The 20,453-nt window shown below is 44.2% G+C and overlaps 3 protein-coding genes across 6 annotated transcripts; all 3 read right to left on the reverse strand.

Annotated features, from left to right (window-relative positions):
• Positions 1 to 426: 426 nt before the first annotated feature.
• On the reverse strand, positions 427 to 2,704 carry LOC136501701 (uncharacterized). Of its 4 annotated transcripts, XM_066497226.1 has the most exons (3): positions 2,284 to 2,703; positions 2,091 to 2,108; positions 532 to 1,994 (listed from the first exon to the last, which is right to left on the reverse strand). In XM_066497226.1, the coding sequence occupies exon 3, from the start codon at positions 1,936 to 1,938 to the stop codon at positions 778 to 780; it is 1,161 nt and encodes a 386-aa protein (XP_066353323.1). In that variant the 5' UTR covers positions 1,939 to 1,994; positions 2,091 to 2,108; positions 2,284 to 2,703; the 3' UTR covers positions 532 to 777. The 4 variants fall into 4 exon arrangements, with proteins under 4 accessions (XP_066353326.1, XP_066353323.1, XP_066353325.1 ...); XM_066497229.1 differs by lacking the exon at positions 2,284 to 2,703 and adding an exon at positions 427 to 497 and having other exon boundaries at positions 934 to 2,252; XM_066497228.1 differs by lacking the exon at positions 2,091 to 2,108 and having other exon boundaries at positions 532 to 1,966; positions 2,284 to 2,704.
• A 2,779-nt stretch (positions 2,705 to 5,483) lies between these two features.
• Positions 5,484 to 6,871, reverse strand: LOC136501589 (uncharacterized). Its single transcript, XM_066497100.1, has 2 exons — positions 6,137 to 6,871; positions 5,484 to 6,002 (listed from the first exon to the last, which is right to left on the reverse strand). Exons 1-2 carry the CDS (start codon positions 6,558 to 6,560, stop codon positions 5,671 to 5,673), a joined length of 756 nt encoding a protein of 251 aa, XP_066353197.1. The 5' UTR covers positions 6,561 to 6,871; the 3' UTR covers positions 5,484 to 5,670.
• Positions 6,872 to 8,012: 1,141 nt separating this feature from the next.
• LOC136500350 (F-box protein SKIP1-like) lies at positions 8,013 to 12,184 on the reverse strand. Its single transcript, XM_066495687.1, has 2 exons — positions 11,775 to 12,184; positions 8,013 to 8,768 (listed from the first exon to the last, which is right to left on the reverse strand). Exons 1-2 carry the CDS (start codon positions 12,149 to 12,151, stop codon positions 8,195 to 8,197), a joined length of 951 nt encoding a protein of 316 aa, XP_066351784.1. The 5' UTR covers positions 12,152 to 12,184; the 3' UTR covers positions 8,013 to 8,194.
• Between the last annotated feature and the right edge of the window lie 8,269 nt (positions 12,185 to 20,453).

Genomic DNA, 20,453 nt, shown 5'->3' on the forward strand with positions numbered 1-20,453 from the left:
ATCCAAAAATGTATTTTCAAAGTTCAGGACCTATATAGCACCCCCAAGACAAGTTCAAAGACCTCCCATGCATTTAACTCAAGTTTAAACTTCCCTCTCTTGAATTCTAGAATAGAAAATAGAATAACCATTTCTGCTCGGTTAAGGACCTTTACAAATTATCTCCTATATAACTTTAGACGGGCTGTACCTTTTCTGTCACAGTACCAGCATTGTACATGGGGCACAGGTATATGGGATCTTTGTATCATGGGTCATGCTTGGCTTTGTATATGCCAACATTGGGGCAAACCAAAAAAAGAAGAAAAAAAGCAAAATAATTTGGCAATCATCAATCTTTTACTCACACCTGAAAATCTTCATACCCAATCAATGCCGTCTAAATCTTCAGTTCTCACACTATGTACATCATCGCCTGTTGAGACAGACAATTCAGAAGACGCTGCTCAAAAGCCAGTTATCTCACATCCCTGAAGCTAACAACAACTAAAATCCATCTACAAAAACAATAACGAAAATCCTTCGTTGGCTCACGTCTTTTTTGCATTAGGAAAAACAAAATATACAAACTGTGGTCAACAAGCACTCATGCATTGATTTGCCATGCTAGTCAATGTTTCTTCAGTAACATAACAGTAAGATAAAAAAAAAGGCCGCAAATTATTGTTTCACCTCCTGTTCATCTCAGAAGAGATGCTATATATATTATTACAATGTCTGATTAAAAAGGGAGCTACTAATAAAAAAATCAGCAAAAGAAATTGTCCATTGACAGAACTAATCATGGCATTGCTTACAGATTGAGTTCATCAGAACTTTTCTAATCGCGACGGCCAAGACCAAAACCAGGAGGCACCTAAGCAGTGACATGGATGCAGCGGCCTTGATCAGGGGCCTAACAATGGTGCTAGCAGAGAAGGTGAGGCCACGTACCTCAATGAAATGGTTCATCAGCAGCTCACGCTCAGCCTGTGGCTGGTAGCTCTGCTCCTTGGAAGACGAAGAATAACTGCTGCTTCCTCCTCCTCCTTCCCTGGTGGCCTTCTTCTTCAGCAGCTCAGGGCTTGGTCCTTCGAAGTTACTCTGCCGCTGCGGCGTGATGCCGCCGTCGAGCTTTGCGTGGATCTCGGCTAGTATCTGGGAATGTGCGTCGCCGACGGACAAGGTGGATTCTCTTAGCTTTGTGAGCTCTGTTTGGAGAGACTGCACGGTGGCCTTGATCTGCTCGATGTCGGCTTCCAGCGCGGCGGAGTTGCTCTTGCACGATTTCTCGTCTTCCTCGGCGATGATCTCTGGCGAGACCTTGCCTGCTGAGTGCACGCCGCATTGCGCGGAGTAGCTCGGCGCGCGCCGGAGGAGGCGGTGGGAGGCCGACCGGTGCAGCCTGGGCGTTGGCGCCGCCAGATTGACCGTCCTCGCAGGCCTTCTGTCGCCGACCGTCGACTTCTTGCCGGCGTCCGTGTCGACGACGACTTCGAGCTCCGAGCAGAGCTCCTCCAGGTGTGCCGCCGGGAGGGACGCGTTCCTCCTGGATGCCACGGTGCCGTTCTTGGCCAGCTTCCGCAGCCAGGGGAGATCGACGGCCGCGGCAGGCGAAAGGGGGTCGTCGTCCCCGGTGGCCTGGACGGCGAGCAGGCTGCGGTTGAGCGAGCTGATCTCCATCTCCTGGTGGAAGACGACGGCCTTGAGGAACGCGAGCGTGTTCTCGTTGTGCTGGATCCGCTCCTCCGCCACCCGGCGGAACTGCTCTGCCTCCATGCGCTCCGCCGCCCTCTCCGCCTGCAGGCGCACGATCATGGCCAGCGCCTCGTCGGCCCCTGACGCCGCAGCCTGCCGCTCCTCCTCCAGCTCCGCTCGCAGCTCCTCCACGGCCTGCGCCTGCTGCCTCAGGGCCTCCCGCAGCGCCGCCACCTCGCCTTCTTCCTCAACTCCGGCCATCGTCGATTCGGTTCCACAGCCACGGGATCTTCAGAGCGTCAAGTGAGTAGTAGTAACTGATTTCAATCAAGCGATTAAGAGAGGAGAAAGATTTGCACTAACACAGAAATGACAAATCAATAGACTAGTGGCTGCACGCCTGCACTGCACACCTCTGGAAATAACGGAATCTTCAGAGAAAGCAAAAAATATATATGATTTAGGATCACTGGATTATGACAAATCTTGCTTTTTGGCTGGCTCGTCATCAGCAAAAGAATCCAAAGTGGACGATGACAAGCCGTCACGTAACCGTGTGTTTATCCAAATCCGAAAGAAAAGAAACAAGGAAGACAAGGCACCGACCTTTGAGAGAGACCGTGTTGCTGAACGGACGCCAGAAGCTCCGATTTTCCAACGAGGATGAATGATCTTCAAGTGTCAATAATTGGCAACTTTAGGAGCATAAACTAATCTTTTTGTTAACTGTCATTGTGAAAGGGGCAAGAAGAAAGCTGTAGTGCCAAAGAGTGGCTTTAATCCATTGGCTTCATATATAAGGTACCCATTCAATTTTGTTTAAATAATTTCCTTGATTTGTTAAATTACATTAGCCGGCACAATCATTTCCCAGTTCCTCCAGAATCTGTCAGTCTGGCCTCAAATAAAATATAAAAGATTCAAATTAAAAGGAAAAAAAAAACTGAATCAAGTCATTAGTCAAGTCGATAGGAACTGTGGCCCCCCACATATGAGTCTCCGGTGATGGGCTTCATCTGTTTCAATGGATTTGGACAGGGCCACTTGTTTTTATAAACGACCGTCACGAGCAGTGGCGGATGCACGATGCGGGATAAGGGGGGCTAAAACAATGGAAATGTTGATTTGCACGAAGATTTAATGGTGAAATCAAACTTTTGCTACAGTAATTAGGCTTGAAATCAAGAAATTAGAGGGGGCTGGAGCCCCCCAGCCCCCCCCTTTGGATCCGCCGCTGGTCACGAGGAAACCAAAGCAAAGGGTGGGGTGGCGCGAAGGACGCAAAGATGGAGGCGCCGACAGGCCAGTCGGCAACTGCCAGGTGGCCGTACGGCATTTTCAGTAGGTTGAAAATGTTGAATTCAAGTATTAAAGTATTGGAGTGTTACGTTGGCTGTTATATAAGAGTGTCATGTGGTGTTTGTATACTAATAAAAAAACAAATTACAGAATCCTGTAAGTAATTCGTGAGATGAATTTATTAAGCCTAATTAATCTGTTATTAGCACATACGTTACTGTAGCACCACGTTGTCAAATCATGGTCTAATTAAGCTTAAAAGATTAATCTCGCAAATTAATCACAAACCGTGCAATTAGTTATTTTTTTACTCTATATTTAATACTCCATGCATATGTCAAACATTCGATGGGATAGAGAGTAAACTTTAGAGGAAGAAACTGAACAAGGCCTTACTTGAAATGCGACGAGTTGACTCTTTTATCAAATATTCTCATTGATGAGTTTGTTTGTCTTTTGAAACAATAACACTGTCCTTCCCATAAAACTGTCGTATTAAGAAGATGACTCACTTTTTTACTTCAGCAGTCCTCCAATAACCCTTTGCCCACCAAAAACACCGTTTCTCCCCTCAAATGAAGAGGAGTTGCATCTCGGCAAAATATTCAGTGTAAACCATATCTTCGGTGCAATCGTGAAAACCCTTTGCAAAACCATACTTAGGAGTTTTCAAAAAAAAATTGAAAATATGCACACCAATAGTGTTTTGTCCTCGAGTGCATATGCACATGAAATTGCTATTTTCATATGATTTTTTATAAAATGAGTTTGAATCTCAAACTTTGTGACAATGCACATCTATAGATGCCACGGTTGGTGTGCATAGTTTTAAATTTTTTAAAAACTTCTCAGTATGATTTTAGTGGGGTTTTCATCGATTGCACGTGAGATATGGTTTGCACCGCATCTCACCCATAATAACTGTCACTTTTCTCCTCTTGCACACCGGAGCTCATCTGCCGCCCTGGTGCTGCCGAAGCTCTCTAGGCGTGGCCGTGCTCGAGAGCGCAAGGGGAGCGGAGATGGAGGAAGAGGCGGTCGCCGTCGGTGCTGCTGGGCTCGCGATGCTGGAGATGGAGATGGAGGAAGAGCTCGAGGCGGTGCTCGCCGAGGCTGTCGGGCTCGCGGAGGCCGCGGCCGCAATGCACGCGCCACCCGCTCCTCCACATCGTGCCGCGCCAGGAAGGACGGCGGCGATGCCTCCCTTGAGCGGTGGTGGTGCTGGGATCCAGGAGTCGCCAGAGATTCAGCCACCTGCGAGCCTAAACCATGTGGTAGTGGTGCTGCCGTGCTGGGACCCAGGAGTGGTGGAGATCCAGACACCTGTGAGCTCCGAGAGGTGGTGGTGCTAGGACGAGGAGCGTAGACCGCAGGGAGGCCAAGGAGCCGGGACAGCGGGGAGGCAGGCGGTGGTGCTGGGAGTAGCGCGCTGCGAGCAGGCCGAGAAGATGGAAGGTGGCCGGGAAGAGGAGAAAGAGAAGGGAAAGGGGAAGAAGACACATATGATAAGTAGGACCTACTTATTATTGGGGGAAGATATTTGGAGCATCTTCTCCAATATCCTCAAAAATGATATTGAGCCGCCCACATTATCATCTTATTAGAGGAGTTCGGGAGTTCTTTTGGAGAACTATTGGAGATCACGTAAGTAAAACTCAAAACACCGTCATCCTGTTTAAAAAAATCGTTTTGATTCTGTCATGGCCATGTGCTAGTAGTTAAATTTAGCCTTTTTATTTAGACCATACAACCCCACTAGTTTATGAACTTTCTTAGGTGACCCGGGAGCATCTCCAGAAGAACTATAATCCCACCCTCATTAGCTAAATATAGGGATTGGGTTTGCAAAAACACCCCTCTAGGCTCCACATCCCTTCCCAAACATAGAGAGCTCCCAAACCAGCTCCTTACCTAAATTTAGGGCACCCAAACAACCACAGAACAGCTGGAACCTTCCAGTTAGTGATTCAGGATAGAAGATTATTTCACAAACATTTGTTGAGCAACATCCAACATGGGCTCGGCTTGCACCTATTACCGAACAGGGCTCGGATAGCATAAGCAATGATAGATATTTTTTCCCAAGAAAAAGAATAGAAACAAAGAAAGAATAAAATTAGTGGGAGGCAACTGAACGGTTCACACGGCGCCAAATGCCAATACACAGGGCAGCAATCTCTCTATTCGCAAAAAAGAAAAAGGGCAGCAATCTCTCTCTCTCTCTCTCTCTCTCTCTCTCTCTGCACAGGAGTACAGGACTATCCAATCAGAAAATCAGAAACTAGTGTTTTCGATTGAGGTTGAAGCTTTACACAAGTGCTTGAAGCAAGTTAGAATTACGCAACAAATCAAGATCAATATAAATTACACAAGGACCAAGATAGTAACAACAACTACACTGATTTTCCAAATCAATCAATCAATCGTAAAAAGATCACAGAAATTTCATATAAGTTTCCTCTATGTGAAATTGTCCGAGGACAAAAACAAGAATGGTAAAAAAAAAATTCATGTGGACTCCACAACAGTCCTTAAACGTTTTAGTTAAGTATACTGAAAGATAGCTGGACTGCCATTTACACACCACGACATATTGATATGATATATGTATATATAACAAACAAATCGAGAAACCAGCACACTGATACCCGTAAACTCGGCTCGGAGATACTAACTGACGTTTAGCTCATTTCATCAGAAGCTCAGGGCTGACAGAGCAACGCCACAGCCCAAGGCGAGCGCCAGGACGGACGCCACCGCCGGCACCGGGAGCGCCGCCGCGCCGTTCTTGGAGCCGTGCGGCCTCGTCACGGCGCCCCCGCCACCCACGTTCCGCCCACCCGCGCCTGCACCCGCGCCCGCGGCGCCCGCGGCGCCACCGGCGCCGGCGCCTCCGCCGGCGCTGCCACCCTTGTGCCCGGTGGTAATCCTCCTGTGATGCTTCGACTCCACTGTGCTCACCGCCTCATGCCCAAGCCCAAGCTTCTGGCTGGGACTCTGGATTTCCAGGTGGTCTTTCATATCGCCTTCAGCTTCATGAACAAGCCAACCAGTTTCTTAGTCAGAGAGACGTGTTAGAGGATAATTTGACCAATCATGCATGGCAATGATTCAGGGACCAATTAAGAGAGAAAAACAAGAGAGAGAGAGCAAAACTGACCGTGCAATTGTTCTTGCACCTGGAGATGAGGCCTGAGCCGATGACGCGCTGTGGAAACTCCGGCGATTCCCTCAGCTGATGCTGCACACCGTGAGACCTGGGAGGCAAGGGAGAGGAGGACCAAGATGGAGATGGCGAGGACGGTGCTGCTTTTTTTCATCTTGATGATGAGATGGACAGGACACCAGAAGCAATTCATCAGCTCTGAATCTCTGATGCGGAGGAGTGCCCCCCGAGACTCTCTTCTTATAACTCCTGCAGTCTGCAGAGTAGTAGCTGCTGCCAAGATAAGGCAAGCAACAGATTTGGCAAGACGGCACCTGATTCCATTGTGCCCTTTTTTTTTCTCGACGGCAGACATTCTGAAAAAAAGATCAGCAAACCACGTGAATGGATCCGTTCTTTTGTTCTTGTTACACACCATTGGGTTATACTGGTATTTAAAAAACAAAATTAGGATTATTAGGGACAGTTCAGGTCTAATGGGACCTAAATCCCAGCAAAGGTTGCAGATTCTGGCACTTCAGTTTATTCATTTGTTTCAATGCCTTTGGGCACTAATGATGTGCTGCTAGGGAAAAGAGGAACATATGGAACAGCAATGTACAGATTTAGCGGCTTTGTTGCATGTTGCGGGTGTTCCATGGACCATGGCCTTTGCTTGCCAGATCTCAACCAAAATATAGGATAAAGCCAGCCAACTGGATTTCATCTTTTGTCAGTCACTGACTAGTACAAACGGAGGGATGGGATACATTGTCTACTCTTTTCATTCTGTTATATGTAGTTTTCAATGAATTGTAATGCAGATGAAGAACAAGAAAAAGGATGGCCACATGCATACATGGTTTCCAGCATAACATGTAAGAAAATTAGTTGAATATTTGAGTGGTGCACAAGTCGACAAGACTAGCTCATGGCTATGGATTAGGTGATTGAGAACGATTTAACTGACAAGTTTTATAAAGTCATAGTCATTCTTAACCTTGAATGAAAAGGATAATGTGATATCAATGAGCGAAAGGGAAGGTAAAGCTGGTCTTTTCAGGGAAGATTTCAGTCTTCCCCACGGAGGAAGGCATTGAATTTCCATTTCTCAGTTCCGCTCTGCAGAAGAGGAATACTTTTGGGGATTAGATTAGATTAGAATTGGAGCGACTCTCTTATCTCTGCTACTCCCTCAATTTTAAATTATAAGTCATTCTAACTTTTTTGGACAGTCAAAACATCTCAAGTTTAACTAAATTTATATAACAAAATAGTAACATTTATGATACTAAATAAGTATCATTAGATTATTCATTAATTATATTTTTTATAGTATACTTATTTGATATCATAAGTCTTTGTAATTCTTCTCTCTATAATTTTGATCAAACTTGAGATGTTTTAACTCTCTAAAAAAAATGAGATGACTTATAATTTGAAACGGAGAAATTACAAAAGATGCAAATAGTCAGACAGATCCCAACTGGCCGAAAGGTGATGCGAAACAACGCATCGGATTGTGGTGCAGATGTCATGAACATGGCTAGCATTCTGGTAACGGCATCGAGCGGTCACAGTCGGGTGCAGCATAGGGCCAGGAAGATGACACCCAAGAACAAAAGATGCCTTACAATCAGGGTCGAATAAGCAAACCATGTTACGTGTGCACAGGTTATGGCATTATTCCAGGATGATCCAAAGCACAATAGTATATGGATAAGACAAATGGACCATTCACCAAGAACTAAGATGCTATGAACTGATCGTTGGCGAGTTTTCGTCCAGAAAATTCCTCGTACAAAATGTCGTTTTGATTTCTGGGACGACAAAAAATCCACTATGTTCTCAGAACCAAATAGAAAGCTAAAACATCTCTTGCAAGCCTATATAGGCAATAAGGTATATTAAAACCAACGTACTACTCTTCAAATAACTGGAGCACAACCATCTGTACAAAATGTTATCCAGAGAAACAATTCAAACCACACATTATTGCGATTATCTGCGCCCACATACACACAATCTAAATCATATAGGTCAAAGGACCTGAGGCATAGCCTGAGACTATAATCATATCTGAAATACATTTGTCTGGAACCTCTCGTCGTATAACTGCCAGTGGCCGTACCTCCCCATGTGGAAGGAGGAACGAGGTATGTAGAAGTTGGGCTTCACTAGCGTCACCAGATTCTTCAGATTAGCAGCAGCCTGGTCTATTCCCCGGCTTGTAAGATTTGCACAGCCAAACAGGTCCAGAACCTCCAGGTCTTTGCATCCTTCAGGGATAGAGCTGAGGCTGACAGCGGTCAACTTTGAGAACCTCAGTTCAAGATGTTTCAGCTTTGGCATGAACTTGGATATTGTAATGGCTTCCCTGTCACCATCTTCGGGGCATTCTCTTAAGTAGTCCTCAGGAACTATTCCGACATGCTCTGATGGATCTATCCAGTTGAATATGTTGCGCTTGAGGACCCTGAGGTTCTGGCAGCTCTGGCCAATCACCTCTAGTGACTTGTATGAAACCTCATAGCAGTTGCTGATGTCCAATTCTGTAAGCATGGGGCACCATGCTCCGACAGTGACCATTGATCGATCAGTTACTGCCGGGCTAGTTTTGATGGAAAGGATACTAAGTCTTGGAGACCTGCACATGATTAAGTCACTTGAGAGCTCACAGTAATACTTTCAATTTCGTAGTTGGCCATGTTAAACGCTTGAGGGTTGGTTACGTGGTGCCAGTTGGATGAACCCTGCGTGTTCATTCCAATGTGGCTTCTGCTAGGCTTTTAAGTTTCGTTTGCAACAAACTCTTGTAATTTCGTTGCTGTCAAGTAATGAAATTTGGCTATGCCATTGTGGAAAAAAAGAGTAATACTTTCAATTGAAGTGAAGGAAAAATGGTAAAAAGAGTACCTAACTCATCACAATGATAAAAAAAAATCAAGCAAAAGAAATAGCACCAGAATGACTCACTCATGGAGCAAGCAAAGGCCAAACAAAAAAGGGCACTAGGAACTACTCTAGGTATATGGACCTGTTACTGAGGTTACATTCCCAACAAGAACAGTCCACAAGCTAGAACAGATGTACAACTAAGAGGGGTCAATCTAAAATAGCTAGCTACGCAGGATTTGACCCATGTTACTTTAAATCAATTGAGATAACTCTGCTTCTCACATAAGACATAAAAACGAAAACAATTATTGGTTTCACCACAAAAAAAAAAAAAAACTAGAAAGGAGTACCGGTATTTAAACAGATACCATTGTATTTACACAAAAATCTTATAATAATAACATATGTTAAATTTGCTTCGTTGTGAATATAATAAAGCAATACCAATTTAGATACTTTTGTGCATATTGATGTCTTTGTTTTCCCAGAACATATTATAAAACTACTGAAACTTGCATTCACAATCACACGATTCGTATAACAAGCCCCCATCCAGGATAGTCTAAACCTTGCAACAAATGGAATATGCGTATATTACAGCAGAAAAAGATGCATTGTATCTCAGGCCTGTACACTTGTGTGGTAGTCCAGGTTAATATCTACTTTTCAAGTTTCTGGACATACTACTTGAACCACCTATTGAAGTGACCTGAGCAATGTTCTTAAAGCGTTAAGGCGAGGTGTGGCGACCCACCACCCTCTTATCACCTAGGCTCTTAAGGCGATGCGGGAAGGTGAATAAATCAGAGAAGAAAAAGAAAATATGCCCCTCCAGGCCATGACAATAGCAACAAATGAGCTCATTAGCCTACTAAAGCCCAACCCAAGCCAGCATCCTACAGAGACCTCCCCTCCGTCTTCCACAAAACACTTACCCTCCTGCCTCTCTCCCAGATCACACCACCTGTCAGGAGAAATGACGAGCCCCGTGCCCCCCCCCCCCCCCCCCCCCCCCCCCCCACACCCCCCCGTCACCACCACAATTGAGGAAGGGTGGATCTGTACTGGGAGTAAAGATAGTTGTCTATCCTGCTAGTACGCCTCATGTTCCTTCTTCATGGCTGGCCCCTCTTCCCTCTAGACGTGGGCCATGCCTTGCCCCCAGCGAGCATCTTGTGATCTAGGTGATGCCTTATGAACACTGGATCTGAGCTGTAATTTGGCCCACAGGAAACAAAGCAAATTCTTCAATACTGCATTTCAATTCTTTCAGTCAAAAAACAACATGTGCACAGGTGCACACTGCTACAATTTGATTGTGTTAACTTGATACAAGTCTTTTTTTTTTTCAAAACTACACAGGAGAACTGCGTGTCATTTCATTAAGAGAGAAATTCAAAGGAAAGAGGTAAAGTGTCTTTTCCAGAACACACACACAAAGCACCAAATCCTTTTGTTGCCTTGTATACAAGTCTTGAATTTGTTGTATAAAGGAAGCCCCGGAAAAGAGACTTTGCAAGCCACAATCTATGAAAACCTTCAATAATAGAGACTCTATTGGGTTGCCTTGCATGAATCCAACTTTAATGAAGTCAACTTTAATAGATCAAACTGTGATTCAATCTATCAAATCCTTCAAGAAGGGAGACTATTGGGTTTGACTTGTGTGAATACCAGATCAAAGTGTCATGACTCAACCATGGAAAACAAGAAAAGATTAAAACAAAATAGCAATATACTAGCAAGCTTAAATCAAGAACATATGTGACTATTGTGTTGTGATAAGGCTCGTAATTGTCGAATACAATCCCGAAATTGTTTCCCAGAAGACAAAATCCTAAAAGCTGTACATTCTGGATGGCTAGTTCAGAAGATCTTTTTCCTAGAAACATGTTTCAATCAGCTTGTATAAAATTGAATATATGTGCTGGTTTTGAGTTTATACCTGAAAATGCATTACTTGGAAGAAATTATGCTTATTTTTTCTTGTTTAAGTTCCTTCGCTTTTTAAAAAAAGAGGCAAGACAAAACCCAACATTTTAGTTCCTTGAAATGATAGCAACTCAACACCCAACATGGTTTGGATGTTCAGATTTTGGAGAAGATGGTCCCCTTTCTCCATAGGAAGAATATTACTAGAATCTTCAGTGCACATCTATCTCAAATCTGTCATATGTTCAGAATAGCATACAAACATTTGTAGCACCATCCTTTTAGAGCAATAAAACACAACCATAGACTCAGCATCCTTGAAGTATTCCATTTCAAAGATATCCCTCTTTGCTTTAGCTCAGTTCACTTCAAACTACCATATAAACTTCTGTCAATTCATTAGTCCTAGCAAGCCATTGCCTAAATAGTCATGAAATGAGAGTATGCAGCAGACCATTACCATCACATGAACGAGGAATACACTACTTTGTATGAAAAGACAAAATTTCGAGACCACAAGCAGACAAGGAAGAATCCACAGATTCAAAGCACAAAGATACACACATAAAATTGCATCCGCAATTAAAACAGCCTAACCAGAAATTTTGCTTAGCGAGGCACATCCAGTTGCATATGCATCATTCCAGATAATCTGATTCTTTTAAAAAGTCATGTGGATCTTCAATTGCAGTAGAACTACCAATATACATGCTGAAAGTAAAGCACCAATGTTGCTAAAATATTTCCTTGTGTGAGGGCGTGAGGCCGGGGGCACGCCACACCCTCCAGGCATCAATTCTGACAAATCAAAGATACAACGCACCTCTCGGCGGCGAATGCGAGCGCGTCGTCAGAGCAGTGGCGGACATGGATCTCACACAGCTCCCCCGCGGCGAGCGTGGCGGCGGAGCGTAGCATGGCGTCGATGCGGCGCTGGAAGGCGGGCGTCCACCACGCTGCCGCCTCGGCTCCGAGTGTGGACTCAGCAAACCCGGGCTCGAGGTTAAGCAACGCAAAGAGCCCCGGGCGTGAGCGCGCGGCGTCCCGCCAGGAGCGGCAGCACGCCATGGCGCCGCGCCACAGGTCCTCCAGCGCCAGCCGCGAGAACGATTCGCCAAGGCACACCGGCGTCATGTCGGACCAGTCCCTCGCCTCCTCCGACGCCGGCGACGCCGTCTCCGCCTCGTCGCCGGTCGCCATGTTCGCTAGGGTTCTCTCGATTCTTTTTGAGAGTTTTACCTGTGTACCGTTAAAAAAAGATGGCCCTTACCTGCAGGCCACTAAAAAGTTCGGGCGCCTAGGTGCCATGCACGTAAGTTTTTTTTGCTTCCAAATCATTCCGTCCATTTTCATAAAAAGTCCAAACTGACCTTAGTTCTGAGCATCACGCAAAAATTTGTCGTTCCTCTTGTGCCACTGACTTCTGCAGGACCTGAACGTGGACTCCGGCTGCTGATGCGCATGCCACTGACATGTGAGCCCTGCATGCCTTAGGCCACTGACCCGTGAGCCCTCCACGCAGTCCGCTAGCCAGAAGAGTAGACGACTGAGAAGATAGCTAGCAGAGTCACTCACTCATGTTAACTTGCATCTCAAACTTGCACAAATTTACAATCCATCTTACATAATTCAACAAAATCTTAAAAAAATTTGAAAATAAAAAACATGACAATAACATTTCTGGTGACAAATAAAAAATCTGAAAAAACAGCAACGAGCTCGCCTCCGGGCGTCGACGGCGCGCACGGCATATTCGTGTCCAGCGGCATCAGTGGGTTCGGCTACGGCGTCGTCGTGTCCAGCGATCCTCCTTGTGATCACCACCGTCACGCTCGCCATCTACTTCTGCACCCGCACGTCCATGCCTGTGTCCACTGCCGCGCCACGGCCATGACATGGAGCGGGCCAGCGGGGCATCGACGAGGCGACGTTCCCAGCGGTGGCCCAGCGCGGCCACCACGAGCGGCTCGGACGCCTCGGTGCCACACTTGTCGAGGGCCCACGCGGCGTCCACCGCATCGGAGACGGTGGCCTCGGCAGCTCCTACGACGGTGCCCACCCCTCGGGCGACATCGAGCGGGAGGTCAAGCTCAGCAACTACCGCGGCGTGACGCTGGCTGTCCCTTCGCACAACTAGGAACAGGTGTTCGCCTTCTCAAGGGAGACCATCCAGTCGTCATTCGTCGAGGTGTATGTGCACGGCGCAAGCTGTCAGTGACCCCGGCCACGGTCTTCGCCGGGTTGCTGCATGGTCTTCGCTGCGCCGAGAATCCCGGGCGGGATGAGGAGCTGCTGTTGTAGGTACGGCGCTGCGCTGCGAGCGCCCGCCTATACTGCGCCTGCTACCAGGGCGCAGGCCACGACAACGCCGAAGGCGGCCCCCGACGCGAGGATGTAGACCAAGGCGAGCGGGGTGCCCTTGGGCCCGCGCCCCGAACGGCATGCCGACGACGAGTCCGAGCTAGATGCAGGCGAGCACGGGCAGCGCCTTCACCGAGAGCGCGACGCTGAGGAACACGCAGAGCGGGAGGAAGGCTGCGCGGCTAGGAGCCGGCCACGGGACGGCAAGCTCCAACAGCAGCACGAAGCCCGGCGCCGCGAGGAACAACGGCCACGCTGCACGGCCTCGCAACACCGCCCCTGCGCTAGCTCCCTTCGCGACGGCCAGGCCTCACCCTGCACCATACCGTCCACGCGACGCCATCGCCCTTCCCGGCCTCGCCCGGCCTGCTCCATCCCTGCCCTAGCTTCGCCTCGCCCCTCTCTAGCACAGCGCCGTCGTCGGCCATCTCATCCCCTCCGCCATCGACCCCGCTCATCCCCTCCGCCATCGACCCCGCTCATCCCCTCCGCTGGATTTGCTCACGGCGCTCCTTGGGCGAGCGCGAGCCCAGCCACCGCCCGACGCGCGCCCCAGCCACCGCCACTTGGGCGAGCGCACGGCGAGCATGGAGAGGGGCAGGCGGACGTGCAGAGGTATTGGGAGAGAGAGGGGTAGTTTGGACATCTTCATTGACCGGGCCCACACGTCAAGGCAGCTAAACGGTGAAAATTGGATGGGACGTGGATGGAATGGTCTAGGAGGAAAAAAAAGTTACGTGTATGACATCTGGGTGCACCTAAACTTTTTAGTAGCCTGTAGGTAAGGGCCATTTTTTTTAATGGTACACAGGTAAAACTCTCATTTTTTTTGGTCTCGCTTGTTTTCGGTCTCTCTAACGAGAGCCGAGCCAAAGAACCGAAGAAGCCACCTGCACAGGCTGCACTACCGCGCCACGTGACAGACTGCACGAGCTTTGGTGATTTTTTTTCATTTTTATTTTTCAATTCAAATATATATTTTTTTCATTGTTGTGATTCCTTGCCAAGCTAATGGAAAAAAAATAAAGATAACTGAGTAAAGTAACCCGTACCCGGTATATATAAACTTAGTATAAACTCTTGCCTCATGTGCTATCCTTCTGATTTACTGTGTATGACTAGGCATAAAAAAAAATGGTGACACATAGTGTGCTCTACCCTTCTCGTAGAAGCGACCTTTCAAAAAAAAAACTCACTTCCAATTTTATCTCAGCAACGCAAACGCATCATCAAAGGTTGGAGATCTGCTAAAGAATTGAACTTCTTCCTTCGTTCCAAATATAGTGTGATTCTAGGTTTGGAACATGTCAAACTTCTTATGTATGACCAAATAAAAAAAAGTTTGATAAAGTTTATAGACGCTCATATAAAATAGATTTACTATAAAATATATTTCATAATTAATCTAATAAACCTTATTTCATATCGTAAATGTTAGTATTTCTTATATAGACTTTGTCAAACTTTATATTGTTTAGCTCCCAGTGAAGTGAGAATCATATTTTTTTTTTTGACTGAGGAAGTACCTTCAAACTCCTTACTATCCTTAATGTTACTACTAAAAGGATCTAGATGCCTAGAGTGGGTTAATAGCCTATAAAAATTTTCTCTACAAACCCACAAACACTACTTTGCCTAGCTCTATTTCATCCAAACAAGCCCCTATATAATTCTAGTAGTAATTGATTTCTATACTAAACACTTCACTACACAAACAGCTACTAACTAAATAAGGCTACTCTAGCTAGCTAAACTAGGGAGGAACTAATCTAGCCACTTTACTCCTAAAACTATAACTAACTAGAGAGCTACAGTAACACGCAACTACCACATAGAAGCAATATAAAAATGCAGATGAACAAGTGTGGAGCTCCATACTGAACTGGGCAAGAGATGAACACCATATCTACGCTATCGACTATTACTCTAATGTGCATGCAAGGGTTATACGTCTCTATCAGGACCCTTCTACTAGAGCATTCGCCACGGGAACGGACGACGAACCTGCAAACAAGTAAGAGTATAGCTTAACTGACCAAAGACTTTATAACCAAAAGAACCACGAACACTCACTTAGCAGGAGAACTCGTTGAAGTAAAGATGCTTGTCGGCATAGATTTAATCCTTAAGGCGGTGAAGAACCATCGTAGCAAAGAGAGACTGACAGGTGGGGCCACTAGGGCTGGCCAGGCCCCACATGTCATGCTCTCGGGGTCTGCTTCCGTGGGTTGCCTTCTGGTGTCTTCTAGAGTCTTCTAGAGTTGTTTTTGTCGTGGATAAACGTGATTAAATATGACGATTAGATCCTCCTTGATAGTTTTCTAGATAAACCCTTCTGCATTCACAGATTCACTAATACTCGTGGAATTTATTAGTTTAAACCCCTAGATCTATGTTTGGTGATGGAATTAAGTATATATGTAGGATATGTTGACAGTTTATATTTGAGGTTAGTGACCATCAACAAGCTCCCCCAAGCTTACCCTTTGTTAGTCCCTGAGCAAAGCTAAACTCAGCAATGGATCAAGAGTTGCTACAATATTTTCATACCTCAAAATACACATAAGTTAAATAAAAAATTCTCCTCCGAATTAGAATAAAATATTCTGACTTTCAAACTTACCCATATTACCTTCAACCATGGAGCTTCTTAGCCTTCACTTGGGTCTTGAGCAATTGAAAGACAGAACGATCAAGTCAAGCACCATGTCTCAGGTTCTTTGTTCCACCATTGTTCCAGAGTTTTCATAAGTTTTCAAAATAAAACTCAGAGATTCCATTGTATGACACTCTCAAGTCTCTCGATATATGTGGTATTTGTGGATCCTCACCAAGGCAACAAAGATGTTATGCCTTTCTCTCTTCCTACACTAAGGCTTATGTGGAGTTCATAGGTAGAGAGAAAATTAGAGCATACTTGCAATGCATATATTGTAAAATCAAACCTCGGATCCAAAGAGAGTTGAGTCATATAATCAAATCAAGATGTGCATGTGTATGGTGGATATATATGGTGGCTAACCTAATTCTACTTTGCTCCTTAAAAACTTATCTCTCTTTTGAAACTTAGAAACATCTACTAGAGATAAGGGGCTATCTTATTCATCTCTCTTTTTTTTAGGCGGGCATCAAGTACCCATTGTTTTAAATATCTCGGACACTATTGTGTCCATTTTTTCTCTCTTATTCTTCTTTTTTCAATTTTACTAGATCACACATTATTACTATAAATGCAAAGATAGATTTTTATTTTATTTTTCATTCATCATTTTTTTACTATTTAAAAGAAATTAAAACTAAAACAAAAGGGAAAGAATACTTACCTAGATACACATGAGTGCTTTTCCCCCAAGCTAGCTCTTTCAGTGATGGTTCGGTATTATAAGTCCTTTGAACCGGTCTTCTCCTTGTGAAGTTCATTGATCAAGTACCTAGTTTGCTCTGAAGATGAGGATTCTTGTGATGACGCATCTAATGGTGATGTCACATTCTTCCGCTAAACCCGTCTTGGTTTTGAGTTTGGATTTTGGTTTGACAGGCTCAGAATCTTCACTTGTAGAAATTGGGAAATTGACCATCTTCCCACACTTTGTTGAAGTGTGTCCTACTCATAAAGTCAAGGTAGAGATCAAGTGCATGGGCTCTATTAGTGAGTAAACACTAACAGAACCAAAACTTTATTTATTCTTCACTAGACTTAGGCATATTGAATATGATAAGTTGATGTTATATGATTTGTTTAATTATAACATTGGGAGGTAAGATCAGAAGATTGAGCATGAATGTAGTATTTAAGTATATTTGGCTAAAAAGGGGTTGAATTGCTTAACCCATGGAAGGATTGTTCATCTTCTAGAGATAAGATGTGCACTTTTCAAGCTCATTTGGTTAAGACTATAGGCTCAAGAAAGTGGTGCTAGGAACAAGCTTAAAGAACTAAATATGTTGAGTTAATCAGGTTGGATCAAGTAAGTTATAACTCAAACGTGCTTGTTTTTTTATTTATGTGCCTACCAGAATCAAGGAAAAGCTTTTTTGAATAATGACCATTTACCTTAGGATGTTACCTTTGTCATTGGAGTGTGATGACACCATGTGACGAAGAGTAGATGACTCGTGATGGTCCTTCCCTTTTGCTTGAAGTTTTCCTTATTCAACTAGCCTCGCAGCTTGAGATGTTCATGAGCTTCTTGTTTCCTAGATTGCACCATTCCTTTTCTTGTCCTTTTGTTATGCCATCTTTTTGCTCTTTGATCTTTGACATTTCGTTGGATCTTTCGCTCCACTCATTGTTTTATGGGCCTTCTTCCTCTTTGTTCCATGGAGTTTTTCCATCCATATTGAATGAGTTGTGTCTTCTTTTCACAAAGTTATTAGAGTTCATCATGTGCCTTGCTTCATCTCTGATTTGAATTCAATCTCATGATTTACCTAAATTGAATTGAGAGTTTACTGCAGGGGTTAGTCCAACAAAATATCTAGTGTCTACTAAAGTATACTATTGGCTCAAAAATCAACCTAGACACCACGTCTAATTTGATTTTGGAAGGCATTTTAACCTAAGCACAACACTTAATTTAAAAGCCTTTGGAAGTAAAATCATCATACATTTTGGTTCAAGAATCAAACTAGACACCGTGTCAAATTTAATTCAGGAAAACAATTTAAACTAAGCACCATGCCTAATTTGAAAGGTGTATGAAAATACTTCAAAACCTACGCATACTATAGTAAACAAAAGTAGCATGAAAGTATTGTAGAGATTTATTCAAATAGAGATGAAAGGGCATGATTGTTGTTTAGCAAATTGAGCATGGCTTGAAGGTAAAGACAACCAAAATTAGCAACATGGTATAAGATTTTTCAGAGAAGTTCATCCCCACACTTGAATTTTGCAAGGCAAAATCAAGTTTGGACGGATGTGATTCAATGTGGCTTGATGATTGGTTGGACATACCTGCGTCATCATCCTTCATTTTTCTTGCTTCAAACCTGGAATGGTTAGTGACAAAAATACCCGAAAGAATATTTTCACAATTATATCGCTATGCTCATTTCACAAGGGTGAAAGCTCTTGTTATCTCCCAAAAGTGCTTGTTTTGGGGCAAAAGCTCATCCTTGGAAAACCTTCGAATTGTGCTTTAAGTTGGTGGAGTGGTTTTCTCTCCAACTACCAACCTTTGGATGCCTATCTCAAGATTCATGCCAATAAGATTTGCAATATTTATGATAGACATATACATCTACAACCACCCTTTTAAAGTCTTTATGAACTAGGGAGTATGAGGGGGTTGAAGATCTCGTGTGTGGCAATGTTGGAGAGACTAATTGATTCAGGAGATTTCTCATACGAGCATCGATTTGATGAGTTGTTTATGAAATAGCTTCCATGCTCGTTGATGTCATCTTCCCTTTCAAGCTCCAAGGTTGATTCTTCATGAATGTCTATAGGCGGAAACATTGTCTCTATCATTACATACCTATGACATTCATTGTACATTTTATTGTCTAAGATTTCCCTTAGATTGGTGACTCTCAGGTTGATCTTGTCTAAGGTCTCCTCCAAACTTGGATGAGTCATGTTTATTAAGGGGATTGACTTAAGCTCACCCTTTGGATCAGGTTTGGGTTCTATCCTTAAGGTTTTGGCCTTGTCCATCGCTTCAATGGCATATGAATTCTTAATATTCTCCAGCCATTGTCGTTGCTCTTCTTGGTCTTCCTTGTGGTCTTCATGACTCCTTTGCTTAGGGTGTTTTAGTGGAATTCTAGGATCATCCTGAGACTTAAGAGCATAAGAGGGATCATAGGGGTTAAGGATGGGTTTAGAGATGGCTTCAGTTAAGACATCTAATGTGGGCATAGAAGGGTAGAGGGTAGGAATGGCTTCTAGATGGCTCGGCTCTCCTTCTATGGCGTCACTTGACATGCCACCCTTGAGTTCTTCCCAATAAGGATGCTTTCTAAGAGATCTCTTTTTGAGAGGATTTGAATTGTATTCGCTCGAAGGTCTCTTTGTGAGGCTAGAAGTTTAAGCATTTCCCACAATCAACACCAAAAAGATAATCCTTAATCTCAAAAGAGATTTCTAAAGGTTGAATTTCTTCTTCCCTTGGAGGATTTTAGGGTATTGATGGTTCGAGATTGATAGCTAAATGTTGGGATTGGAGTGGTTATGATTGGGCTATCAAAACTTCCTCTTCTTGTTCGGAAGATGAGTCCTTCTTTCCTCAGAGAGTTCAACATGAATGCTAGTGCAGGGAATCTTTCCACTAATTCTATCAAGGATAGTCCTTGCCTTACTAGCAAACAAATGAAGACCCATAAAAGTGTTGAAGAAGTATAGGATCTTGAATGGCAAGGTCAGGGCCAGTGGTGATGAGGCCATTAAAACGAGCCCATGCCGTACCAAGAAATTCTTGTTCTTTTTATTTAAAAGATAGGACCTCAAATCGAAGGCTGATGACTCTAGAGATGGGAAAGAAAGCTAGGCAAAATTTAGAGCACAACATTTCCTAATCTCCTTTCATACTTCCTACGGTTCGATTGTACCAATGTTTAGCTCTTCACATCAATGAGAATGGAAACAACTTCCATCTTAAGGTCTCGTTCGACATGCCAGCGATATGCAAGCATGCATAGGTCTATTCAAACTCTCCTAGGTGTGAGTATAAGTTTTCATCGCCTACTTCTGAGAAGGATTGTTCCCGAATCAATTTTATCAAGCACGGGCACAACTCATAGCCAGGTGTTAGGATAGGCTCTATAGATTTTGGTGGCTCTAAGCTTGCTCTCATAGGTTTAGCATATTAATATATAGGTGTGGATTCCAAAAAAGAAAAGGTAAAAAATAAAAGATAAAAGGTTGAGCCAGGCTTAGAAAACTTGTTGGTATATTTTAGACACACACAAATAAATCCACAAGCGCATGGATACCGTTGTAGTTTTCACCCAAAAGTATTCCAAGTATCGTATCCACAGGGAAATATGTGAGATTAACTACAATCTAACTTAACTAGGGGTAAGTCAGGATAAGATATATATGATAAGTACATGATAATTGACCATTGATAGTTAATCACTCAGAGTACTCATTTCTATGTCATTAGCATGACTAAGTAGATATTAGAGAGATAATTCT

This window comes from Miscanthus floridulus, chromosome 13 (assembly GCF_019320115.1).
Source record: "Miscanthus floridulus cultivar M001 chromosome 13, ASM1932011v1, whole genome shotgun sequence".
NCBI lineage: Eukaryota > Viridiplantae > Streptophyta > Magnoliopsida > Poales > Poaceae > Miscanthus > Miscanthus floridulus.